The sequence below is a fragment of the Solea senegalensis genome, linkage group LG1 (genome assembly GCF_019176455.1).
Source record: "Solea senegalensis isolate Sse05_10M linkage group LG1, IFAPA_SoseM_1, whole genome shotgun sequence".
In the NCBI taxonomy this organism is placed as follows: Eukaryota; Metazoa; Chordata; class Actinopteri; order Pleuronectiformes; family Soleidae; genus Solea; species Solea senegalensis.
In genome coordinates, this window is record NC_058021.1 from 9,888,428 (window position 1) to 9,916,417 (window position 27,990).

Below are 27,990 nucleotides of genomic sequence, written 5' to 3' on the forward strand. Positions count from 1 at the left end.
ACCGTAAGGTCTTTAGTGAACTGAGATTAAGGACCTCTTTTTCAAGGGAGTCCTGGCAAAGATAGGCAGCAACAAATACAAAACACTCAAGAGCTACACAAGCAGAAAACGATCCAGATTAAAATTACAAGCACATTATTTGGGCACTTTTATTCACTTATCCTGTCAACACATTTGTTTGCCAGATTGAAAACTACGCTAACCAAAGATCAAATGCAACGTATATTACGCCCAAGATCCATTGTGTCTTCAGCTCCTCCACCCTCCTTTCAAACATCAAGAGGAAATGGTGAAACAATATCACCAAAATGAAAAACACAGAGGGGAAGGTGGGTTTGGTTACACAGTCAGATTTTATTGGATAGAACGGTCACCAGGGTTACGAACATAAAGAAGTAGACAGCGACGAGGCAGACACCAGGGGGAGACCTCACCTCACTGCAAACACACACACACTCCCAGGGCCTAATCTGTGAGTCACAATAGTGCGACAAAGACGATATTAGTGCTAATAGTGAATCATGTAGGAAATCTGAGTCACAACGGGACCATGATCAAACCTCTAAACTGTTTGGAATGTTCCTCTGGCTTTTAATTTGACTTTTACTCTTGGTGCCGGTTGAAGCAAGAGTGGAAACAGGAAAGACATGACAACACTCCCCAAAACACAACATCTCAGTCATTGTGGATTCTTTCTCTGTCCTAATCCAAACTCTAAATGCCCCCCCTCCCCCACAAAAATACACGGGTCAAATATCAGTCAATGTGCAACACAGAATAAGACAATGCAGCTCCATTCAAGGGTCCACTCTAACTGACAAAGAAGTTCATACATGGGAACTACATCAGAATTCATAAAGCACAAACAGCAGCTACACATCATCTTTACCAGGGATTTTACTCTACGACATATGGGATTCTAAAGTAACTGCACAGTCGACGGTTGACTGATAACATTGGAAAAAAAACAACAACAGAGCAACCCAGAAGACACCAGAGGTGTCTCGTCCTGACCTCTCCCCCTGGTCCCCCCCTGCATCACCTGTCTTTTTCTTTCTGACACCAGGTGGCTTACAGGTTTACTCATCACTACAAGATATATACGATACAATGGCTCACATTTTGCATATATCTGTGCATTATACCATATTTATTTTTTTTAGGATGTAAATTCAATCTCCAACACCTAGTTAGAAGGGGTGTGAGGGAGGAAGGGAGGGAGGGTGTATGAGAGAAGCTATAAGGGTTGAGGGGAGGAGAGAGGAAGAGAGAGACAAGGAGGAGGAAGTGGATGGAGAAAAACAGGATAGATGGGAGAAGAGTGGTCAGCTCACTGCTGCAGGGCGGGGGTGAGTTTCAGCAGCGCGTTTCGTAGATGCCGGAGCGGCCAATGTACCGCACCCATTTGATGACGTCGTGGTCACTGTAGTTCAGCTTGGACTCAAACACCTTCAAGTAGCGCACCTTCAGTCCAGAGGGCGCAAAAGGGACCTGCAGAGACAGGAGGAGGAGGGTCAGGGCGTGTCGGGGCATGCTGGGAAATGTAGGCAGTACGCGATTGCCGGCATGAAAAATTAGTAAACAGGCTGTGAGCAGGAAGTGGGACACAAATTCAATTAGACAATCTGATTTAAGGCTGCAGTGATTGATTATTAATCAATTACTGATATGGAAAAAAATTCAATACATATTAAAAACAAACTTTAAGACTCATATGCTATACAAAGTGTTTGTGTGTGCTTGAGAGGACAGTGGGCAGAAGCCAGGTCTCCATAGAAATTTAACAGACTTCTTCTAGATCTCAGCAAAAGAAAAATCCCCATTTGTGTTTCCATTCACTGCTGTTAGGGCAATATTGGGAATTACTTCTCTGAGATGAACAGTAGGTGGCGCAAACATCCACGTCTCCACAGTGGGTGCAACTTGATTTCATAAAAAAGAAAAAAGGGGAAAAACCCCTGCCCTGCATGTTCTTTTTTTTTATCTGCTCCAACACACCTGATTCAAATGATCAGCTCGTTATCAAGCTCTGTAACAGCCTGATAATTAACCTTTCATTTGAATCAGGTGTGTTGGAGCAGGCCAGTGGGGCCCTGAGGAAACACTGCATTAAAATGTGGAAGATTCTTTTCTGGAGCATTTATTTATTTTTTTTTCATCTGTGCATATCCTGTACGTATCCTACTTCATACACTTATCGCGAATTCTCAGAAAACACCAGAGATTATGCCAGTTGCTATGGCAGAAAAGACACCAACAACAGGTGTTGGTCGTAAACAAAAAGCTACTGCTAAGAAAAAGGCTGAGTGAATATCAGTGTAGCGTTTGAACGGTGGCGACAACTGAAATCCCAGAACGGGCTACAAAGTGATGACATTGGTGTCTCTGTTTCTACTGGACAGGTAGGTTAACTTTATGTCTTTGTGAACTTTTGCGGTTTTCCACAAAAAGTCAGTGACGGTGCTCGTGAATCTGTGTTCGTTGTGCGTTCCTTTGCTGAGGAGGCGTAGCTTCGGAAGGAATTTTGAATTCAAAACGTAACCTGCTGTTTTTCCAGGATCTCCAACCCTACCTTTAAATGACGAGAGCATTCACAATGCCTGCACGTCACGTGATTTCTAAATGTCTTCCTTTAAATCAATAAATCTGATTCCATCGTACTTCACATTTCCCTTTTATCTGTGCTTCAAGATTTATATGCAAATCAAAAGCACGTAAAACAGGCTGATGGAAGCCACTAAGGAGAATATTATACTATTAATATATTCTGACCTCAAAGTTCATAGAGATGGGAGGCCTGGCCCATTTCTTCTTATCGTTGGTGGGCAACAGCTCGATCTCAGCGCTGATCTGAGATTCTTTCATCCCGGCCATGCGTTTGATCCTAAACACACACACACACACACACACACACACAAGAAACAAGGGCAATGTTTAAAAAAAGAAAACGGGACAGTCTGTGCCAGGAACAAGTTAAACAAACAAGCAAAGGCGAAGCGGGAGTTATTCATTAACGTGATACAGAACATTCCAGAGTCTATATGTATTTCATATACCATGAGCAGAGCTACAACTCACTTCCACACGATGGCGTTCTCACTGGCCTTGTATTTGGCTTTTCCCTTCATACAAATCACCTGCACTCCACTGGTGTTGAGGGGTGTTGGGATACGCACCTGTGGATTTGAGAATGGGGGGGAAAAAACAACAACAAGACAGTTGCAAAAAGGGCTTCAAAGCATCTCCGATTACAATTTAGTCATGGTTATTCACATTGTCACACAGGGAAATTTTGTTTTTCTTTTTTTGCGCCGCTTAGAGCACTTTGTTCCTCACCTCGATCTTCTGAGCCAGCAGAGAGGGTTTGAAGTTAGACTTAATGACCACCTTAACCTCCAGTTTAGTGCGACCCACCTCGCGGACCAGAGGGATAACTCTGAAGGGCAGGATGATGTCCTTAGTGGTGCGATACCTGATGAAAGAGACAAAACGAACGCATGAATAAAAACAAATACATGCATACTCAAACGATTAATTCACCTGATTTTATTCCATAATTCCCAAAATTAGGCACTTTCAAACCAAATCTAAGGTTCAAGGGTTTAATTTCACATGTACAAACCCTGACCTCACTCACTTCCCACCCCATTCTGCCACACACTGACAGGATGTCAACTGTCCATTCACTGACCTCATGAGTTCATACTCTCCATCAGGGGGGATGAAGCTGATGCTGCGCTCCGAGTCAAACTTACTGAGGCGCACGCACTGATGAAAAGTGCAGTCGTCGATGGCGATGGACTGCTTCCCGCTGCAGCAGAGAGAACACAGCAGGAAAAGGGTGTGTTAGTCGTCCGGTTTGTCGTTAATCAAATACTTAAGAAAATATAAAAATAATAATGATACTCTAACTTCAAATGATAAAACTACTGCTATCCCTCAGCTACAACCCATGATTAGAAAAGGAGCATCAACACATATGACAAAACCCATGGTAGCAAGACGTGCTCTACTGATGTTAATGTTAAAAAAGAAAAGAAAATACAGTCTCTGTTAGGTGTTTGAGTAAAAGGTTAATAGTCGAGCAGGTATGTGTGTAGGAAAAACAAAACAACCAACTATTCTACCACAAAAGGGAAACATCCACTGGGATGACCTGTATCAAAGTGTGTGGGCATGAGTGCATGACATGTTAATGTGCTTGACAGCATAGACAGGACAAGAGTGTGTGTATGTGTAAGTGGATGGGTGTGTGTGTGTTGAGTTGACAAAGGGTGGACACTTGTCAGTACAGTACCTTCCTCCCCCTAAATCACTGAGGTACAGCACATAGAAAAGGAAGAGAGGGAAAGAAAGGAGAGATGCACCCAAAGGAAAGAAAAAATAAAAAAAATAAATTATAAAGCCTGTACTGTTGTTAAGTTGACAACAATCAAACAGATGAGAACACACACACACATACACACACAGGGTGGCGTCTTAAATATTTGTTCAATTCATTTTCTGGTCACAGTATAAAGCACCACGCTAAACACAGAAGGTAAAAAAATGCATTTAAAAAGGTCCAGTGTACAACATTTAGGGAGGATTTATTGTCAAAAATGTATTAACTCCCCTTATGCATCAGTGTATCACTGCTTTCAAATAAAAATCACTTGGTTTGTGTAGCCTTAGAACAACATTGTGTTAAGGTAAAAGATCCCAGTTTGAAGCAACAGCTTACAACACAAATGATGAATTGTTTTGCTCGCATAAACTAATGAAGACTGAGAGTAGGAGAGTTTAGAGATTTGTGTTTACAACCTTTATAGTGTGCAAAAGCCAAGACACACTAGGGAAATAAAGGGTAAGCAAAATAATCCATTTGTCGCACTCTGCAGTCTCATCTTACACACTGGACCTTTAAATGATTTTCAGCCTCGTCGATAATATATGGTGGATTTTACTTTATCAGCTTGTTGAGGCTGCTGAACCTAATATGTTGTGTCTCACCTCTTCCCTGCGTCATCAGATGCTCCTCCCTTGCCCTGTTTGTCAATGACAATCTTGTCATTCATGCCGAATTTACACTCAGGCATTCCACTCAAGTAGCTCTTCATCACTACTCTTCCAGACACATGAGCACTCAGGACCTGACCTGAGAGGAGAGAGGGGGAAAAAATAACAGTTAAATTAGTCTCAAACGCTAAGGCCTCCATAAGAATAAAGTCCAAGATGTAATTTAAAACAAACCCAGCAAAATTTAAATTTCAGTCATATGAACAGACCTTGTGGTGACATCAGCAGGTTGACACTTTCCAGTACGTCCAGGAAAAGTTCATTGCGACGATACTTGATGCCCTCGCGTCGCCAGCCGATCTGCCCCGTCACCTGGCTGGTGATCTGAGACTGCTCCTCTTTTGTCTGGGGGGGGGGAGAAAGAAGAGAAACTGTATCACTGCTACAAAAGAAGTGGGTGAAAAGGCCGACAAAAGAAATATGAAGATGAAAGAGAGGGTTAAAAAAAGAAATTTCCTGGTCTAGAATATCAGTGTGTTATTGTGTCTTACCTGGTGCTGAAATATGAAGTGTCCAAGACCACAGTTGAGGGAAAAGAATGAGGGGGAAAAAGGAATATTACATTTTAATTCATCATACAATAAAGATAATTTGCATCGATAATTTGTGTTCTGGACACCTGAATACATATACATGTATAAACACACATTTTGTATATATTTGTATCCTTGTGCAATCAGGAGGCATACATTTGTTATTTTAATTTGTTAGTTCGATATAATACCACTGACTGTGTTCACACATTTAACGCATCACAGGGTCATTTTGTTTGATCTAAGTTTAATGCATTTGACGTGCAATTTCCGGAAGCCTTGTGCATTTCTACCTGAAAAGACAGAAGGAGCAGCTATTTTTATACACCATCAAACAGTGTGGTAGAGCTCCAGCTGACATTACAGCACAACCTTTATATGAAACATTCCAAATTGCACGTCTGTAGCGACGTTGTGTCTATCACACCACATCCATCAGCACGTCTGATGCACATCACGTGTCTTTGCGTCAACTTGGGTTTAGTTTGTTCACCACAAATTTGAATCACATTAGTGTGAACATACAGTAAGGTATCACTAGTAGGTACAGTACAATTCAATTCAAAAGCAACACAAATTACCACCTCCAAATTGGTGAAATTTAATGCTTTCAACAAAAATTACATTAAAAAAAAAAGAAGAAAAAGGAGTCATTTATCAGACAATTTCAATTTTAGCAAGGTGTACCTTCTAAGGTGGAATGAATAATCAACTGTCGGTCAACATAACATGTCCTCATGGGATCAGAGTCCAGGCTTGTCTTACTGACCTGTCCCTTAATGCCCTGTTGGGTGATGAAGGTCTTCAACGCTCCAGTCTCGGAGTTCTGAGGGTAACCGAAGTCCAGGATCTCTGTTGGGAACAAAGGCAATCACAAACACTCGCCAAGTGAGACATTACAATATGTTACAAAACTCACACACTAGAACCTGGAACAACTCAAACCAGAATTATTCCTGATTAAATGTGAACATAATTCCCTACCGTCCAGCAGCTCGTAGATGAGCACAAAGTTGTTCTTGATGTTCTCCTCGCTGATCTTGCCAAAATAGGCCGTCATGACGTCACACATCTTATAAAGGAACTCGAACACCATGGCAGCGTTGACATTCTGCTTAGTGACTGCCGCCAACCAAATGTTGGAGCGCTTGACATGGAAGAAGCTGGTGCGGGCGATGTTGGTCACTGGCGATCGGACCTGCTGCCTGGCGTGAATCACGTTCACGCGGAATGCGTCCACTGCATTACGTCTGGGATGTGAGGTGGAAGGGGATGGACAGAGGCGGGGACAAGAAAGAGAAAGGGCAGTTGAATTATTTCACGTTTACAAAACGTAATGAGACTGTTGTGGACACCGACCCACCCTAGGCTGTGTCATTTTGTCAAAATTACATATCCAATTCTGAAGCAAAGGACTCAAAATACTAATCTCATCAGATCTACACAGTTCCATTCACTTAAATAAGTATTTATCACAACAATATCTAACCGAGACAGGACATGGTGATTTTTTGCATTTTGAGAAAGAAAAAAAGGATGTTTTGTGTAAATTGTGATAATTATATGGGTAGAGAGAAACCTCAGAGTTGAGGTTGACACCCAAGCAACAACACCATCATTAAGTGGACCCCACAGGAAAAAACAACATATAAACAAGTTTGTAATCCTGTCATTTTATTTGGATTACCTTTCATTTTTTTGAAAAGTGTAAAAGCACATTTGAATTAGGAATAAATTCAGTTTGACTGGAAAGCAACAAGACAAAAAACACCTCAACTTATTGCCACAATGTGTTGGTTAAACTCAGCCCTGATTAAGGTGGATTTAGAAATAGCAGGGCTTAGTGCCGAAGATACAGCACGTTCTGACAAGAACACGAAAAATAAATCCTGCGAAACGCCTGAGAACATGTACAGTTCCAGGCGCAAAGTGAAAAACAATCTAAACGACTATTTAGAGCTACCTTTTATTCCTGACTTTTGACTTATTACAATTTATCCTCAATCAGCGTACAAGAAAATGTACTTACTAATACTTTTTATGACTTCCTATATTATGAATTATCATTTCTAATACTGCTATAATACTTATTTTATTCATGAATGAGGATAAATAAACAGACAAGACAGAAACAGCCAACAGCCTCCTTCGTGGATATTACATACTGGATGATGCAAGTAAAGGAATTCAAGATAGTGATTACTCAGCATCTTTTAGGAGAAGCTGGGAGTCTAGGAGGCTGCCATGATGTTTGTCTGGCCCGTTATGATAAGCTGCAAATACTAGATTCTAAATAACGAAAAAAAGGGACCCCATCAAATAAACTTGAAATGCTCTAAAATATCTAACAAGAGAATCACAATAGAAACAAAACTAAGTTGACAGTCGTCTTCCATGCTCAGACTACATGCTTAGTGGGTTGCTAGAGGGCAACAATATTTACTGAGGAGCTCTCGTAGTGGCTGAATTAATTGGCTTTGACAGGTTGGACTCTTGTATTTCAGTAGCCGGGCAGTTAATCTGAGGATGAGGCAGGTGTCTCATGCTTAGAGGAAGTTACAGAGCAGTTTGGCTGTGGAATCCATGGGCATGCACCGTTGGGGTTTAGGGGGTTTATTGATCAGTGGCCATGAGAGGGGAAGGTTCATGCTAGATACACTGGAGCGTCTCTTACCTATTCCTACAGGGGCCGACATGGACAGATGGAGGGAAATGGTGATACAGAGGATAGAGAGGAAACACGGATGAAGTAAAGGGGGAGGAGACAAAAATGCACAAGAGACATTTTCGTGCATCATGTACAAAGACAGAGTGAATAACATGGCGTTTATTATGATGCTATTTTGTAACTGAATGTGCTGAGGTATGGTTAGCAGCATTATATTGCACTATGTAGTCTTCTATTCACAATGGCATATCAAGAGGATTGTAATTAATTTATACCACTCAATAACAACTCAACTACCTCTAGGGGACAGGGGCTTAACTGTGCATATCACAGCTGCCAGTGCAACACTATATAGAGCACATACACTGCAGACAACGGAGCAACATAATGTGCCTTTTTCACCCTGCAGTGCTGCAGCAACAGAGAGGATCACCATAGGAGATCACAGTGGAAATGTTTCGACAAGAACAAGAAATGTATGGACTTTTTGTTTTACTACTAAACTTAATGCAAAAACTCTTGAGCCACTGTCTCAACAGCAGTGCAAAAGAATGACAGTGTGAATGAAAAGCATGAGACGTTCCTTATTTTGCGTTGTTTGGCAAAATCGGCTGTTATTATGAAGGCATGAATTTGATTTCTGTTAACTAGATCAGTCAGAGCACTTTGTGCCAAGACTGACGAGACATGCAGCTGTACTGGGAGGAGCAGTGATTAAAACTTAAGCAACCACAAATACATTTTGATGCCTAGAAACAAGTCAAAAGAGGGATATTCTTGTGTGAGAAAGCTTCAGACCCTGTATTCATCAAATTCAAATTGAATGGCTTCTCAGTGGCTCCAACTGCTGCTGCAACAAATAAGCAGCTCTTACATCCTGTACATACCATATCTGCTTCTGTGTTAACTGTACATCTAATCGCAGAACAACAGGTACGCAAAGACATTTGAAATAAAACGCATGAAAATTCTTTGAGGACCTGCTCTTGAAACACCCTACACAACCCAAACTGTGTCAAACTGTGTAAACATTTGAGCAAAAGGAAGAGACTCTGGTAAACTTCCTACTCTGACCTCAATACAAACACTGTATGTTACAGGGTTTCTGAAAGACACTTGGAGGAGTTTTATCTAAGCAAGGAGAACAGATAATTCCACATTATGAACAAGACACAGGAAGGGGAGATAAACAGACAGTTCTATCCAACAACTATCCAAGTCGTACCAGCTGATATCAAACCTAAACCTTTCACATGTTTAGAAACAAACCTTGACTGACATCTTCATGTCATGGCTATACCGGAAAACATCGTAGATGACTCATCTTTATCATTTGTTGTCCACTTTTGCACTGGAAAATGTTTTCCTATGTCAACTTTGTTTCACTGAAATCAACTTATCAAATACCTTTCAAGCAGATAATTGTCCATTTTCCCACCCTTCTATGGCAGAATTACGAAATGGACATAATTTAGGCCTTTCCATTATTTGCAGTTTTGTTGTGTATTTCACTCTTATCATTGATAAAAAAAAACTAACAATCCAAGATAAAGACAAGATGCATGCATACTACTTACCCATTAATGATAATTTTCAGGATTACATTGTGCAGGCACTAAGGTTTTCCGGAGAGTTGCAATGTGAGTGAATGAATGAATTAACAAATTCAAGCCAGTGCGGCAATGACAGAACTCATTCGATGCGTGAGTGGTCATGTTTTATTTCAAGATGGTCTTCAAACAGCCATGCTTCTTCTTCTTTTTTTTTTATAAACGTTTGTTAAATACTCCCACAAGTTTTTGAGAGAAGACTGCCATTCAATTGTAATATACACAAAATTAAAAGATTCAGTTGCCCATGATGTGTGTGTTTTCTCCACACTGTTGTCTTATATCATTACTGATGTCTCTTCTTTAAACAGGTGTGATTTATGCATTTATATGTCTAGCGGTCTGTGGTCTATTGGTGATATCCGCAATACGTTACTATCACAGTACTAAATTTAACCTTAAACGTTTCAGCTCAGAATAGGGACATAATCCTTTCTCATCTCTTCAGGATCAATCCCAAACTGTCCACCACAACCAGATCAGGGTCTCCTCACAGACCTATGACCTCCGAAATTTTGCAGCAGCTTTGTCTCTGTGAAACATACCCTATGTCATCTCGGTAGACCCGGGAGATGAGGACCTCCCCCTTGTGGTTGTAGATAAACAGTCCTCCAATCATTGTGGCTGTTTCTCAGTCCCAACTGGCCATGGTGAAACCAAACCCCGCCTGGGAGAGATAGAAATGGAGCAAGAGATTGGAGAGGAAGGAAATGGGGAAAGGAAAAGGGGGTGACAGAAGTGAAAGCAGTGAAAAGTGAGGGAGTGACCAACAGTACAGGGAAGCGTTTGTCCCTCACATCCGCTTTTTCTGTCTTTCTCTGTTCCACACAACCACACACACTCCACTTAATTGCCAGTTGACTATACCCTGCAGCTGCCCCTCTGTGGTGACTTATTTATGTTAACATGCATATAGATACACACATCACTCCAATGTAGGCCACAGCTGCAATGATTCATGATTAATATTTAACTGCTAAATGAACTGCCCACTCTTTTGTTAACCAATCAACAATTTACATGTTTTCAACACATTAAATCCAAGACATGTCTTATATTTGAATGACTTACTTATCTAAAAGAAATAACTCAATATCTGGTCTGTGGACAAAAACACCCCATCTAAGGAGGTCATAGTTCAGGAGTCTTGGAAAAAGTGACCAACATTTTATGGACTAAGGAACTAATAATTTTATCGACATAACCATCAGTTGTGAAAAGAATATTTGGTTACAGGCCGGTCTAAAAAGACACATGAACCACCAGTGCCAGTTCCTTGTTTTGCGCCAAAGTAAGTAAAGTAAGATTAACAGCAGATTAGCAGTCATCAGTTTTAAGAAGGACGCCAACAGGAAATCTGTGGCTTTTACTGGGTTGCATTTCACTGACAGATGCTGTTTAAGTCAAAATACACGAAGAACGAAAATCTATAATCACCACCTGTACACAAGTAAACTCGTCTTCTCAAATAAAAAAAACCCCAACCCATCTGTGACGGGCCTGGACAAAAAAAATCATTGGAATTTGCCTCCATTCAAGAAAGACGCTTCTGGAAAACCAGGGGATGAAGGACACTCTTGAAATCTCTCGACGTTGGGGACATCACATTTTCTACACACGGAGCTCAGAGGAATTTACGCAGCACAAATATGTGTTCAAGATATAATAAAATCATTCCCCCAAGAAAGACATAGCGTTGTCGCCATCATTTAAATCGAGTGTAAAGACCTGAGCGGGTCCAACCGTCCTTATATTGGCTGGAGTCAAGATGTCTGCTCAGCCGGGCCATTTCTTAGCATTCATACATTTTTCATATATTCTCATTTGATCCTCAATGTTGGGATAAATGTTTGATTGAGATTGTTTGAATGGCCACACGGTTGATGCAGGTCTGACCTTCAGCTATCAAATGATGGAGAATGCACCGAATGAGAGATGGTTAGCTAAATTAGCTTACATTAGCAGACTAGCTGGGCTGTGATGTTCTGATAACGAGCGTCGAACTGGGTGCATTAAGACTTCCGGTGAAAAGAAAAAAAAAACTCGATAGCATACCACACCAGTAATTACTTATTATCACTACTAACTTTCAAAGTACAAATTTAGAATTTGTGCATCGAATTTTTTTCACCGATTAATTTGTTCAGATATGCTAAAATGACATGCCGTGTGCTTTAATTGTGAAGGGAATTCATTTTCACATATCCGGTTTCTCGTTTGCCATCTCTGCTAACTTAACATTAGCTAGCGGAGCAGAAGCTAATGTTGCTAATATTAGCACCGCCGAGGATCGAAGCGACTTTACGGGCTCTCCCCTTTACAATTTACCCCGATTTATTTCACGATTTTGACGACAAAACACTTAAACATGTCGACGATAAAACTTACCCTTCTTCTCTCAAACGCCACCAGTCTCGGTTCCCCGTTTGGCCTTGGGAACAGCTTCAGTAAGGATCCCAGTTCACTCACACACCCGCTAATACCGCTCCTTCCTCCCGGTCCTCAGATAGCTGTCAGCTGACCCGTCGTCCTTACGCACAGCCGTTCCGCTGTGACAGGAAAAGGCGCGGCTGGAGCGATGTAAACCGCACCCAGGCCGTGTTATGATAAGCAGTGGACTAAGCACTAAAGCAGTTAGTCAATTATCATTTGCTTCAGTGCAGTTCATTAAAAGTTATTATGGGTGTAATGGCTACACGGGGCGGCACAATAGTCGTGTTACCCCCACCCTTTGTGAAAAATTAACTCGGGAGCATGATGGCATGCATCCAGTTTGCATATTTAAAGGGATAGTTCCGTTTTAAAACAGGTCCGTAAAGAACTTATGCAGAATCATCATTTTACAGAAAACAAGACAGTATTCGGCATTGTGAATGTTAAGAAAGGGAGAGCCTGAACACGGTTTACACCTAGTTCTGATGTGAACACGGACAGTAGAGAAACGTGTTATAGAAGCCCCAACTGAAAGAAGTCATTATCCCGTCAAGCCCCTTTCTCAGGGACTATGTGCAACAGTGCAGAACGTTTGTGTTACACTTCTATGGGTTGATGTCTGATATCATGGTAAACCACGTAAAGCTAAGTTATAGCTAACATTGGAATGTTATAGACATTTTTTTATGGGCTTTCATTTATGGGGCTACAACACATTTTCTCAGTTGTTCCCATTCATATCAATAAAAATACCTAAATCATGTACTAGTTCTCATGTCACCTCCCTCTCCAAACAGGCAGCACACAAAATGTTAAATGAGGTTAAATGCTCTATCAACAAGGATGGATTACGGTCGAGGGCTTAAGCCCAAGCCTTTGTGGCGCTATCCCGATGTTTTCGCTACTATGTTATTCGTCCTGATATTTTAAAGCCAAATAACACTAGTTATGTTATGTGTTATATATGACTAATGGTTTATGCTAGTCACTGAAAGGGCCCCTCAGCCAAATAACACTGGTTATTATGGGATGTCTTTATAGGACCCCATAGGCTATATTATCCACCCCTGATGTCTTGGCGGGGCCCTCAGTCAAATAACAAAATGTAAGTATGTGTTATATATAATATTGGGCCCTTAATAATATTATTATTTTTTATTAGCGGTGTTGTCTGACAAAAAGCACATAGCAGTAGGCTTTAACTAGGACATTCTATGACTACCAGTAGGGCCCCTGGTAGTCATAGAATATCCTAGTTGTCTCATCTGCTCAGGGGCCCACTCGATCCTAATCCGTCCCAGGTTACTGTGACTGGAAAAATTCACAGCCGATTGGTGAGCTGAAGAGATGCACAGAACACCTGGCCTGTTTGCTCGCCCTGCATCATCGGATGACGGGAACTGTTCCCATGGACAGTGAGGAGAGTTATCTCTGTTATTAACTTCATGGGGGAGAGAGGTCTGCATTTAGGGGACAAGACAAAATGACTGAGTTCACAATGGGGATTACTAATACTATTTCACATGTTTACTACATTTGGGCTGTGCAAAGCGCATCATAAGTGTGGGGGCCCTTTACCTGTCTGGGCCCAGTGGCCCCCTGGGTCATAATCCTTCCCTGTGTGCATTAATACTATACACAGCCCAACAAGAAAACAAAACTGAACTATTCCTTAAACAGCGGAATTCATTTCTGACCCTACGGAAATATCTCCTTTATGTGTATTCTTTTGGCTAAAGGATGTGTGGGTAGTCTAGATTTATTCTGTCCTGTTTTTGGCTTTTGTTGTTCAAGTGGAATAGAGTCACCTCTGGAAGTTTTTCCCTCTCCAAACACAGGAAACATTCTGCATAAGGTCACTCAGTTCTAATGCAAAAATAAACAGGCTGATCTCCTGCACACCCACAGCCCACACACACACATCTGTGCACCACATTGCCTAACCTTCACATTCCTGCTTCTGGACAATCTGGAATCCACTGCTTTTAAACGCAAATATGACCTCAGGTACGATGAAGAAGGGGGGAAAAAACACTAGGCTTCAAAGTTCAGCCTTACACACTAACACATGCACACGCACACTCACACACACACATACTCAAACCAAATAAAACTATGCAGAGAGGAAACTTTAAGTCATAAAACTATATTTATAAATAAAAAGACATTTTTTCCTTAATAAAAGAGTAGTGTGAAAGTCATGGTAAGATTTTTTTTTCACTATACATTATCACAAGACAGAGTCAGAAAATGCTCTGGTTAACAGATGAAAATGCAGTTGTGTAGTGTAAAAATGACTCTTGAAGCTGGATGCTTAAGTTAAGCATTATAAAATGAAACTAGTTGTGACCAGCTACATATACGTATACATACATATGTATACATATATTTATATATAACAAAACAAATGCATTCTTACGGTAAGGACTGCAATTCTCTTGCACTGTGCACACATTTCTTTCCACTTCTTTTGCTCTTAAGTCAAGCAAACATTTAAAAGGTCTGAATAAGTTCAAAAAGTTAGTGTTCATTTAAGCTTTAGTATTTTTTTTCTTGTTGGAGGTCTGCAAGTGGGAAGTGAATGTATGAAAGGTGGGAAGATACTTCTTTCTTCCTCTAAGTTTTGACGTGGACGACATGTGGGGGAGGACAAGAGAGTGTAGATAAGGAAGGCAGAGAGGAGGGAAGAGTGAACAGAGGAACAAATGAAAAACATCCATGTAGAAAAGCGCTGAGTCATCCTCCCCTGCTCTCTATTTGTACTGCTTCCCTCTCCCTTTCCCTCTCTTGCTTTTTGTCCTCACACAAACTTTTCCTTACCAAGGAGCGTACATTAAGAAAGGCGCTTTGGTTCCATTTTGAGTGAGAGGGCTTCTTCACTGAAGAAAGTATGGCCACTACTAGGAGGAAAAAAGCAAAAGAGAAGCATTTATCTTAGCGTATAGAGCAGGACTGCTGCCATGTAGAAGGGTGAAATCACAGCCTTGGGGGTTATAGCATTCCCGTCTTCCCTCCCTCCTGTCCTATTGTGTTGTCCTTCTCAGCCTTATTATGACATGAAAAGTCCAATCAGCTACTTATCAGCCTGTAACCTGCATCACATCACATCAACAAAGAATTCTCCGGCGTTGCCCACTGCCATGCGTAGAGACTGACGTGACGCAGTAAGCTCTGGGGGCACAGAGGGAATCTCTCTGCCTGGTGGGGCACCTGGTGCAGCAGTAGATAGATGTGAGGGCTGGGGGGGCAAGCCAGGGGGACCATAAACAAGGCCAGGCCCATAGGCTATTGAGTGTGAGTTGGCACTGCGGTGGCTGATTGAGCTACGGATGCTTCGCTCACTTGGGGGCGCCACTGAACGCTCACTTGGAGCTCGGTGGCTCCTGATCTCAGTTTCACTGCCACTGCCGCCGGACTTCCGAGCCTCATTCTTGCTGCAGTTTGAACCACTGCTTTCTGTGAACAGAGAAAAGCCAAAGTAACAACCACATTATTATATTTCTTTTAAATGAAATCTTTATGACTTACATGAGCCACTCTTTCCCATGTGGCCAGTAAAGTGACGCAGACTGTGTTGACCAATTATTTGAGACTCCAAGAGAGACCAATTCAGACCACAGGTCACAGAGAATTCTCAGCCATTCCCAGAGGCAATTACATGTTATCCTTTTATTACCACTAACACCCAGTTAAAGCCATCACGGTTTATGTGAATGAAAATTACATTTTGCAATGGAGTTCCAACTGTATGACATCAAATCCACAGACGGATGGAAGGATTTTAAATCAGTTTAGTCTCCTTTGGTCTATAAAGTTAGCATGAACACCCGAAGGGAAACATTTCTCTGCCATCAAAAGTAATCCAACAAACCTAACTCCCAACCAGTGTTGTCACAAACCATGGTGTATCACGTTAGCTTAAATATTCACCACTACATTAGGGTTGTGGTAGTGTGCAAACATAAAATCAGGACAGGATATAAGAGATGTTTTGTGCTGTCAGTGGGCCCAGCTGTTGTTGGTCAGTAAATAGCTAAATTACGTAAGCAGACTGCCTGGAAAACCACAACGTCTGGCTTTCTATTTCTGCATGTGTTCAATACGCAAAATACAAATGTAAATAAGGCAGCTTTGAAGCTGCTGGAAGTCATATTTGTCACCCTCATCGGAGCCAGACTGTCCTTGAAGTCTTTGAAGAAATCTAATTTAAACATGCAGTATGTAAACGGTGAAGAGAACATATGTTGTCAACACGGTCATCTGTCTGTAGGTGAGAAAGAAAATAAGTACACAAACACACAGTTTTCCTTAAAATCTCTGTTGCACACACGTCCAGTCCGAGTGATTCAAAAGTTTGTGTTTTCTCCTTCAATAGAAAAGCACAATTGCAGTTTTATTTATGTTCATTCCTTCTGAGTTGTCTGTTCCTTGTGTAGGCTTTACTGGACAAATCGTACTGTAAATATGTGTTGGGAAATCCCTTAGAATGACAGTGTAATAAACATGCTGTTTCCAAACAGCACATTACTTCCCCTTCTTCAGTGATTGTCCTTTAATATAAATGTAGTGTGATTGTGAACAGTATTTTCAGCCTGTACTCACCACTGTGCTGGCTTCCTGCACTGCCAGCGCCTGGTCCTCCGGGAAACGGCTGTGTCAGGTCATAAGGATGAGGGATAGGGAACTGATAGGGCAGGGGCATGGGCCAGGGAGCTGCCCCCGGGTGGGGCAGAGGAGGCAAAGTGTCCTGATCTGATGCACCTCCGCTAGAACCATCATGATCATGGAGAGACAGGTGGGTCATGTCTATGGAAGAAAATAAAGAGATAACGATTTCCACAGAGGACAACCAACTATAATACACCTTCACAGGTAGCTGCTTTTACTGATAACAAGATGACCTGAGCTAAACTAAAGGTTTCAGTGTGCACTTACTGCCACAGAGGTCTCCGAAGACGTAGTAGCATTGCTCAGAGAAGGTGATCTTGTTCACTGTGTGTCGGATGTAGCCTGCCTTTAACAGGTTGCTGGCATATTTACGAGCTTCGCGGCGATCTGAAAAGCCTTCCACGTGATGGAAGAGCCAGTCCACCACGTCAGAGCCTGAATACACATATGACATTTATGACTAATGTTTGACTGTTCTATTTTATATAAAAATCAAAAACAAATGAACTGACATTATGTGCAACTAACAAAGTAACCCAAGAGATATGCTAACCTTTAAAAGAATGAACTATTTTCATTGTTTAATAAGATAACTATCATTAAAGACCTGCAATGAAAAGTGGTGATGATGTCATTTTGCTGAAATACGAGGGTTTATGTCATGACATTTGAACATTGAAGCACTGGCAGAGCCAGTCAACACACTGAGTAAAGCAGGCGGAAGAGATTGGTGTGCAGTGCACACTGATGAAGGAAATAACAAATGTGAGTCCATGCCCTCTGTTTTGACAGACATACCAATAAAGGCATTTGCGATAGTGATCTTCAGCCACATCCTGTCCCGCACCTCTAGACCCGACTCTGGGCAAGCCATGGCCTTTGCAACTGTTGCCATGTCACTGTGGATGGAGAGGTGGAATTCGTCGAATCCTGGGAAAGATCACAGGATACATATTCAAGCAAACACTGGAGCTGAACCACATCCTTCCTTGAGAGTGAAGTCAGGTCTTAAATCAAAGATATTCATGACTTGAACCTGTTTTATGAACAAAAATATTCTCCTCTATGGACACACTGTTGAATTGCATTTTGTTTTCCTACTAAACTTTTAAATGCTGGAACAGCTGAATACTGTTATTTGGTGAAATACAAAAATGTTGGTCTGTTTAGGAATTTGCCATAAATAATATTTGGTTTCCTGAGGTTTCAGAGTGTAATTGCCTTTGTTCTGTCTTAACCCAAAGACAGGATCAGTTTTGATCTTTATTTGAACTAGCCAAGATGGTCTTGATGATAAAACCCCAATAAAACACTGATCTTAATGGATTGTCCTCCCGACAACGCCATTACAGATATGATCTAATTAAGGTTTTTGCACTCAGAGATTGTGCTGTAGTTTACTTTTAGGTGGTTCCACTTCCCCACACATAACTTAAGACATCATTTGCTAAGCTTTCAGTTACTTGTTAACAAGCAAAGTGGCTGTTGTCACTGCAGATTAAATTTAAAGTAGTTGCACTGTTTTATTGACTCCCTTGTCCACATTAAACTGGAACGTGTAATTTATGTTTTCAGAGATTATTTTTCCCTTTAAACTTCACTGTAGTGACACTTGAAATATATCCTGGCTAATTACCCAAATCTCAAAATCGGTAAAAATGGTGACAGAAATGTACCAGCAAAACACCTCTACTTTCTTTTGCTTTTAATTGTTGGAATGATTCCAAAGCAAGTGATTGAGTGAAATTCATGTTCTGTCTGCAAGGGAAACTCCCCAAAACATGGTCAAGGAAGTCTGTCAAGAGTGGAGACTTTTCTCCAGAAAGAAAGGAAAAAAGATTACAGGGAGGATGAAAGTTGTGAGTTATGAGCTTAGTTTTGACAAGAGCAGATGGAGGCTGTGGAGCTGAGCACAGTAAAAAGCTGGAACAGAGAGAAGTTGCAGGAATGCAGAGAAAGGGCAGGGCCAGACTCAACACAGATTTACTAATGCGCTAGAAAAAGATAGCGATATTACTGCATTTCTAACAAAGGAAAATCCTAGCATACCCACAATGGATGTACATTATAAACTCTTAATCAATTAACTGCTGTTAATAATTTAATAAGTTAAGAATTCATTAATGAATAATTAACTGATAACAGTTCCTTTTTGTGTACGTAGCCTTTCTCTGGACCTCACATATGGTGTAGTTACAACTTATACCAGCAGAGGGGGCATATCAACTTACATCCTCCATGACAGACTCGGTCTTCTGAATGTGTACCCCATTAAGGATTAACCGACTATAATTTATTAACTAATTCAACTAATACTTTGCACATCAATTGCAACCCTAATATGAAAAATCCTTAAACATAATTTCATATATTCAGATTATTTCATGGTGTGATAGGCTGAATTTATTGGTTTCAAGTGCCCTCATGAAGAGGTTAGGGAAAACCAACTGGATAAGGTTTCGGTTGATACTGTGAAAAGCTTTCATGCTTCCAGCTTCAGGGGTTGACGTGACTCACGTTCTGTCTCAGGGAGAGAGCTGCTGATGGAGGAGCTGGTGGAGGTGACGGTGCTCATGGAAGGGCTCATGCCGTATGGGGGATAAACACCGGTCATGGCTGCCGTGTGGGACACCCACGCAGCTGGGTCAATGGGCCGGATTGGTTCACCTATTGAAATAAAAGGTAGGGAAGGAAAATTAGTCAGTGATCTTATCAAATCCAGAGTAAACACAAATCAAACCTGAGAGAAGAAACACTCACTCCTTGGTAAAGCAAAGCAGCTCCGAGGATTTGGGTCCCAGCACTTCGCCACAGTAAGGGTAATGGGGCTGGTAATGAACACAGAGACAATGCTTACATGTAGACTAATCTAAAAACACACATTACAAACAATACTCATTTATAAAAATTGGTGTCTGTGTGCTACTCACCCTGGTTTGTGAACAATGTCTCTCAGCACTCGAACTGCATCGTCATTACTCATGTTCTCAAAGTTGATGTCGTTCACCTACAGGGATTAAAATACAATCGTTTCTCCACAGCAATCTCTCAGACTGTACAAACAATTTAAGCCAAATTGTATGTAAAATCTAAAACAACGAGCCAGGTTTCTTGTATAACATTTTATAGCCTCAGCCAGTCCAATAAATTCCACTGCACAGCAGGACTGGCAGTGTTTCAACACTAGGTACCATTATCATATTAAAAACCTTGCCATACAATGCAACAAATGTAAACAAACCTATCAGCCAAACTGTTAAAACTGGTTCCTGGGTTTCATGTTTTGGCTAATATATATGTATTTTACTTTGTCAGGCCATGAAAACAGAGAGCAGTTTAACATTGGTAAAGAATTAACTTTTTTTCAAAACTGGATACAGACATACATTGCCCGGCCACGACAAAATGATTGTAGTGGCTGATCGGTAAAATACAAAGGAATAGAGTAGGAGAAAATGAACAAATAATCTTACATTTACCTCTTAAATTTAACCTCGACCTAACCACAATTCAAACAGTGAACTTAACCAGTTCCACTGGTACTAACAAGGTCAGTGTGCATGCCAGAAAAGGTCGTAAAGAGGTAACAAAAAAGAATACACACATACCTGCAACAGCATGTCTCCAGGCTCTATGCGGCCATCTGCAGCGACAGCTCCTCCCTTCATGATAGAGCCAATGTAGATTCCTCCATCTCCTCTTTCATTACTCTGACCCACAATGCTGATGCCCAAGAAGTTGTACTTTTCTGTGTTATGTCGAGGAACAAGCAAAGCAGCAGTGGAAGTGGAAGTAAGGCACCAGCAAAGAAAGAAACAATTATCCCAAATGGAAATAACGTGGAACCAATTGTGTATCTTCCTGTCGTGTGAAAGGAGAACATGAACGCAGGTCAAGTATCTTACCCATGTTGAGAGTGACAGTGATGATGTTCAGAGACATGGTGGAGTCTGTGATGCTGCTAAATGATGAGGACTGTGGAGGGGAGTGGAGAGAGGACAGATCAAAAGTCACACAGGACCAATTTTTTAAAAAAGAAGTCTGCATATGATTTAGTGTAAGCGTGGTCTCACCCTGTCCATATTGGAGGCTTTCGGTTTCCGTCGGCGACGGCGGTGACGTCGCATTAGGCGAGAGGAGCTCTGTTCAGTGGAGCTGCTAAATCTGAACATAGAAACAGAAAAGATTTTGAGAATACTATTATAATGCTGTAATACATCAGTTAACAACCGGATTATTTTAAGGGTCTTTTTTTCACGTTTACTGTGTTGCTGAGCATAGTATCCTGTGAGGAAAAGGTTGTGTGGATTGTAGCTTCTCCATTGACTACATCTACTAAACAAAAGCTCATACTTTGCCTCCTGAAAAATTACACCTAAATAAAAGAATGAAGTTCTTTACTGAATTTAAATTATTTCTACTGGACGGCTAAGAAAACAACTATTAATGAAAATGTTGGCTTTGTTACAATACCAAAACTTTACATTAGCCCTTTTATACTTTATTTGAAATTGTATCTATCTGATATCTCAGATATTAAATAAACATTTCCTCCTAACCACAAAAAAATCATTGCCTTAATAAAAAATACTTGGACAAAAACACAATTAATGTCTCCGTGAAACTTATTTAAATGTTAGATGTGAACCTCACTGTTCGGTGAGAAAAGCTATTCCACTCTTTCCATAACAAAAGTTATGGTTCCCCGGAGTCAGGATAAGCTTTAACTGTTTGCAACAAAGCAGCCCGTTTACTTCACTTAGAAGTTATGTGCTGAATGTCAAAGCATTAGTTGGCTCCACCATCCAGACATTAAATTGAAGCAACAATGTGTTTCTTTTTACAGAGGAATGAAACTCATACACAGATGAAACACACATTAAGAACTGTTCGAGCTGCAACATCAGTGGAAGCATGGTGGGAGAACCCTTAAGGCTGAGAGCGGCAGAGGTTCTAAAGTGGGGTACAGATATTTCTTCAGCTCTTGACGGACAAACCGGGGGTGACCACAAAAGTTAGCCTGCACTAATCTGTGCCAAAATTCGTCATCTGTACAGCCAGATGCTTTCCTCAGGCAAAATGCCTTTTCACATCAAACAAAGCAAACGTCAGACCTGCTGGTTGCATCGTCGTCCTCCGAATCAAAGCAGGAAGTGGATTCCAACTCGCTGCTCATGAATGACGAGCAGCTGTCGTACTCGGCGCCCCCACGTCCCACTGCCCGCGATGAGAAGCCATTCTGTCTCCCGCCTGCAGCAAGAAAGAATTGTAACAGGAATACATTCCGTTTTTGAAAAAAAAACTATAAGCAAACTGTATCTACTAATCTGGCAGTAAAAGGACAAATTAGTTTGAATCCATGGCACAAATTTTTACCACCAATCCCACAACTGTCACAGCACAAGCATACATCGTAGGTTGTAAAGCACTTGGATGTTATTCTGAGATTCTAATATCCCACTACAAACATGTAGCTTTTAAGTTTCACCCAACAGAAAAAAAGACTTGTGAAAATATAATAATTAACCTGATGCAGGAGGTACCAAGAAACAAACAATAAAACATGACGTGGCAGATCATTTTTTCTGACCGTGGTCATTTGTGTGCTTCCGTCTCGGCCTCTCCCTCTCCCTCCTCTGAGACACCATGGAGGAGGTCTCTGTCTCATTGTCCAAACTGTCCCGACCACTTGCTGCTTTCCCGCTTCAGAGAGTGAGTACATGAGCAAAAACAGATTACAGTGAATCAGTATGTAGCAGTTGAGTTTGCCTAAGAGCCATTTAAGTACTTCTCTTAACAATCACATCACATACTGTGTGTAAAACCGTCTCTGGCTCAATGGAGCAGAGGCTGAACAGTTGGCAAGAGCTGTAATTGTTGTGTTGGTTGATTTAATGCAGCATTTCTGGTCTATTAACATCATGTGTTCATTTACTTAAACTAGTCCAACCTCACTTTCATCATTCTAACGGACACATTCAAAGAATTAGAAGACTGTTAACAGAAAGAAAGCATGTGTGAGAGAAACATGTGACCTGCAGCACTAATTCAAAGGGCAGATTTGTTTGTGGAACGGAGATAACTTAACAATACAAGGGTTTAAGTAGAAAAATGTTTTTCTTTCCTTTTCTGCAATCACAAGGTGCCATACTTTTTCTATTCAATTTGCTGTTTCCTGTGTAAACAGGGTTATTAGGGAGCACAGAAGGTTTCATTCAAGACAACTAAATGGAGCTGAACACAAGTACTCATGGCATCTCCCTGTCTTTCCCACACCCACAGAGTCAAACATTACACAAACTCTGCCTCCAGCACATTAAATAAATATGACACAAGAGGTCTCTGAATATACTGACTGATAGGAAGGTGGTCGTGAGTCTCCAATGCCCCCAGTCCTCTCCAAAGGGGGTGTTGGCTCTAAACTATCTGCAACTGAGACTGCATCTGTGTGGGACCCGTCTCCAGAAACCAACTGTCAACAGAGAACAAGGTCAGACATTTGTACGAGACAGAGGATAAAATACATAGTAGACACATGTCAGGACACTACTATATCTATGCTTTACCATATTCAGGGATGGATGGTGCAGTATACATGTTGATGGACTGTCAATACCTACAAGCTTAACAGCATTTACAGATGCCAAGTGAACCATGGCTACAGAATAATACAGCTGGCAGCTACAAAGTGCCAAAAAGTGCTCTAACTTTATGGATCGCTACGTCTCCACAGATATTAAAATGAATTTATCATCTAATTTCCTGCTGAAAGAGCAAAGATGGCCCGAAGCAGCTATGGATTAAACAGAAGGAGAGATAGAAAACAGCTGTGTCAGGCCTTGTGGTTAGTCCAAGTTACCTCAACAACGGCGAAACTGGGGTCCATACATAAATCAGAGGTACATTTTAATATTAGTTTATCCAGCTGTTCAATATTTTTTTTTGCCATTTAACTTCTAACACATTTCAGCAAGGATTAGTTCTGCTCTGAGTTCAGCATCTTGGATGTTGTTCATATTAGAAATAAAATGTGTACTTTAATTCAATAAACAAATTATAAATATATTTAGTAACAACTATTATATTATTATTTTAATATGTGCCATATATAACAAAAATAAACCTGCGCTTAATCCTTCTCATATTATGTTTCTCATATTAAGTCACGTTTCAAGCAGCACATCTTTCATGTTGTCTCTCCACACTGTTCAGCCAGGTTATCCTTAGCAATAACTTAGTAAACGTTTTATTTCATCAACTGGTGTGCCAACATTTGCTGCTTTTATCTACATGTTGCCACATTGTTATTGACCCATTTATCTCATTTATACTCATTTATAGTATGTGCACTGTTACATTAAGAGACTACGGAGATTCTACTTCAGTACACAGAAAGAAAGCACATTTGATTTGAGCAGCAGGACAGCTGAGGTGCACTAAGATGAAGTGAATGAAAACATTAATGAAAATGTGTTTTTTGAGATGAGATAACAGGGAGAACAATCAATCAAAACAACAGATGAGTGGTGAAGACAAAGAAATGTACACACAAGAACAGAAATAACATTTTAACAAAACCCCAAGAAATAAAAACATATTTACACACACTGTGAGTGAGTGACTTTAGATCACAACCAGTCAAACCTAAAGTCTAATGAAAATGACCACAAGAAAGGGCCATACTGGAACAAACACTCACAACACTGTGTTGAGAACTTGCAAATAAAATCTGCCATAACCACACAGTATGAAATTAACTAAATGCATCAGCCTTTTGCATTAAGGCACATAACTGACTGAACTTTATTCCCCCCTTCTTATGAGATTCAATCTTCTTGTTAAATGGCATGCAGTGCAGCTCTTTGTTGTGGAGTATTTTCTTTCTATCCTGTGATTTCACTTGCTCTTAATCCAATTTCAGTGTTAAGAAGAGAAGAGACTGTGCTCCAGCACCAGATGTCGCTTGTTTTGTTCAGAATTATTGCTCAGGGCCTCTAAATGAAATACTGCATGCAAGTACATGTATGCGGTGCATGTAGTGACTATCATTTAAAAATTGTTAAAAAACTTTGAAGCACTCTTATTCTTTTTAAGTGCTTAAAACACCAAAGCACAACTAAATGTATAGTGCTTGCATGAATGTTCATCTTAGGATCGTTATGTAATAATTATATTATCACAGATGGATTGAGCTTCTCTCTTGGGTGAAGTATGGTTGTGGTCACTGGCCGACAGATGGGAATCACTGTAATAAATGCACAGACGCTCACTACACCACACAGACCAGACAGCAGCACAACAAATAAATAAACAAACCAGAAAAATTACTCCAGGGTGTAAGTATGTTAGACCTACCCATGACACCACACGTCCATTAAAACAGGGCAGCTTAGCGTTGTCATCTGATATTTCCTCCTTTACCACCCTATAAAGAGAACAAAGCTTTGTTTCAGTCAGCCAACACAAAAGCTCTCAGGGCAATAAAACACATTTACCGACAATGGACATGGGCACTACTTCCACTAGCTAGGACAGACACCAACAACTTGGATAACAGATATACAGATTTAACTGTGCCCTCACTATACCGTCAGCCAATTAGATATACTGCCTTTTTAGAAAATGCCAGAACTCAGTATTGAAAAGTGACAGTGAGATAACTTGTTTCATGAAGCTTTATGTAGACTGTAAACTGTTCCTGGATGGTTTCTAGGGGGTAATATGTAACTATGGTAACCCGTTTTTAAAAAAAACAAAAAAACAATGAATGTTCAGAGCAAGTGACAACTGGTATTGACGTCAACCAAAATAATCTGAACTGGATGATACCAGCTGTCAATAGCGATGGTGTCTCTCCACACTGCTTTACCGTTACTGCCTATTTTCCTTTTGATATAGGCATGATACATAATTTACAAAACTGAACATGTGCTATTAAAGAAGACCGTAAATTAGTCAGTGAGACCATGGAACTTGTTGTGCAACCAGCGGAGTGACTATTCAATATATTGTTGCTTCCAGAATGGTCCCATCTGGCAAACTGAAAGTGAAAGACCACTATTTCTATATAGTCTATAGTTAAGAGAAGCAATTCTGCATGTTGCTCTGCAGTATAATCCCTAAACTAAATATAGATGAGAAGAAACAACAATTTCACAAATCAACAACCATTGGGACTATTCATCAAAATCCAAAAATTGCAGAGGAGAAACACAACATCTGTGTCAGAGGCTGGCACTAATGTACAAAGCCAGTCAAAACCACCCCCTTGTTAACAGTTCAGAGAATAAATCAGGTACATGTTTAGAAAGTGTCTCAGACAACTGGTCATGACATGACCAGACTGTGCCTCACTGAAAATAAGGAATCGTGATGATCAGTGAGACTTTCTTTGGGGGGGTTGGAAAACATTGGCGTCTCTATATTCCAGTCAGACTGGTTACTCAATCTATACCAACACAGGTTGGAGTAGAGGTTTCAATAGCTTATTTACTGAATATCCATCCCCTCCTCATAACATGGTTATCACTGGGGCCTTTAAAAAAATCTTTCCTACTTTGCAAATGTTCTGAATTTGTTGCCCCTCCCTAGTTTGGGTTAAGCCAAAAACAACTTCAGGGAAACCTGGCTGAGCAGTTTTAAAAATAGTATATGCCCCCCTATTTTCCTTACCCCGCAGAAGGCACTGTGTCTGGAGGAGCATAAAACTTAACTCTACTTTTCCAACCATGTTTTAACACAAAGGGACAAGCTCGTAAAGCTGCCACAGTGGTGAACAGGGCATTCCTGTGTTCAACTCTGCATTCCTCGGGCTAATAGACAACAACAGCAGGGGCCTGCTGCTGGGCTCACTGACTCTGGCTGTCTACATTCTGACGTTAGCGTGCTAGCACAAACCTTCAACATCCAATTGACGCTGGTAACGCCAGTAACTGCTTACTAATATGTGTGTCAGCTACTTATGATTCCAAGTAATTTAAAAGTGGTTGAAATGTCACCCCGGTCCTTCATGTGTGTCTATGAAACGGACAAATACCAAACTTGGTCAGACAAAGTCAAGGCACACAGGACGCATAAGCTAGCCACACGAGCAATGTAAACAAACGGGGTCGGGACGCTGAACAGACCAGCTGCTAACGCTGCGAGCTTCGTCGCTAGCAGCTAACAAAGGAACCGCAAGGCACGTAGCTAGCTAAAGATCGGTAACCAGGTAACGTTTAACTGGTGACAAGCCAGCTGGATTAGCGAACAACTAAGTTTATGTTAATAAAGCTGCACTAACAAAAATAAAACCGCAATAGCGATGTGCTGGCCCCATGATAAACAATACACCATTCCATTCAGTTACCCGAAGTCATCGTCCATAGATTTGAAGAAGAACTTGTAATTTGGTTTCTTGAGGACATTTTTGAAGTCTGCCAGAGTGACTTTGTCCGCCGGCACAGACAACTTCACGAGATATGGTGTCTCCTGGTCGTCGAGGTGGTAGATAATTTTGGTCTCCCCCATCTCGGACTGCGGCTGAGGCAAGGCAAGCAGGGTGCATCAAGCCGAGGGCCTGGCAGGCTCCCTCCCGGGCCCCGACTCCCCGTGGCGATGGCGGCGGCTGTGTCGTGGTCCACCCGGCTCTCCCTGACTGACCGACTCGCTGCGCAGCACTGGTTCTCCCCTTTCTACGCCAGCTCGCCAATGCTGCGACTGCCTTTCGATTCAAAAAGCACCTTACCCGCAGGCGTCCCTGCACCGTCCGAAGATCGGACTGCGTTAGTTCCGGTTCGTATTTAACTCCCGACAAGCAACAAAGCTCAGAATTCACAGAGGGAAAACGATTTGAAAAGGAAGGAAAATAAACGGTCTCTAAAGGGTCGGTTTCTCTTCTCTCTGGCTGCCAAGCTCGGTACTTTGTCGAACACGGAATTGCACACGATCGCCGAGCTCATCTCAGGGGGGCGCCATCCTCAGGAGAGGAGGAGAGTGGCAGGTTTCTGAGAATAGTTTTTTCCCCTTCTGAAGTGCCTGA

The 27,990-nt window shown here is 41.2% G+C and overlaps 2 protein-coding genes across 3 annotated transcripts; both read right to left on the minus strand.

The window, feature by feature from the left end:
* Positions 1-334: 334 nt before the first annotated feature.
* Positions 335-12,580, minus strand: LOC122758394 (AP-2 complex subunit mu-A). Of its 2 annotated transcripts, XM_044012592.1 has the most exons (13): positions 12,258-12,580; positions 10,415-10,536; positions 6,576-6,841; positions 6,361-6,443; positions 5,550-5,555; positions 5,268-5,403; positions 4,993-5,137; positions 4,298-4,315; positions 3,692-3,811; positions 3,337-3,472; positions 3,079-3,176; positions 2,773-2,884; positions 335-1,491 (listed from the first exon to the last, which is right to left on the minus strand). In XM_044012592.1, the coding sequence occupies exons 2-13, from the start codon at positions 10,486-10,488 to the stop codon at positions 1,357-1,359; spliced, it is 1,329 nt and encodes a 442-aa protein (XP_043868527.1). In that variant the 5' UTR covers positions 10,489-10,536; positions 12,258-12,580; the 3' UTR covers positions 335-1,356. The 2 variants fall into 2 exon arrangements, with proteins under 2 accessions (XP_043868527.1, XP_043868616.1); XM_044012681.1 differs by lacking the exon at positions 4,298-4,315 and having other exon boundaries at positions 12,258-12,579.
* A 1,852-nt stretch (positions 12,581-14,432) lies between these two features.
* On the minus strand, positions 14,433-27,926 carry LOC122767722 (segment polarity protein dishevelled homolog DVL-3-like). Its single transcript, XM_044023179.1, has 15 exons — positions 27,319-27,926; positions 25,326-25,395; positions 23,327-23,442; positions 22,561-22,673; positions 22,085-22,220; positions 21,044-21,134; positions 20,876-20,945; positions 20,579-20,718; positions 19,901-19,977; positions 19,731-19,798; positions 19,488-19,637; positions 17,769-17,900; positions 17,238-17,405; positions 16,905-17,108; positions 14,433-15,758 (listed from the first exon to the last, which is right to left on the minus strand). The coding sequence occupies exons 1-15, from the start codon at positions 27,477-27,479 to the stop codon at positions 15,400-15,402; spliced, it is 2,055 nt and encodes a 684-aa protein (XP_043879114.1). The 5' UTR covers positions 27,480-27,926; the 3' UTR covers positions 14,433-15,399.
* Positions 27,927-27,990: the final 64 nt, after the last annotated feature.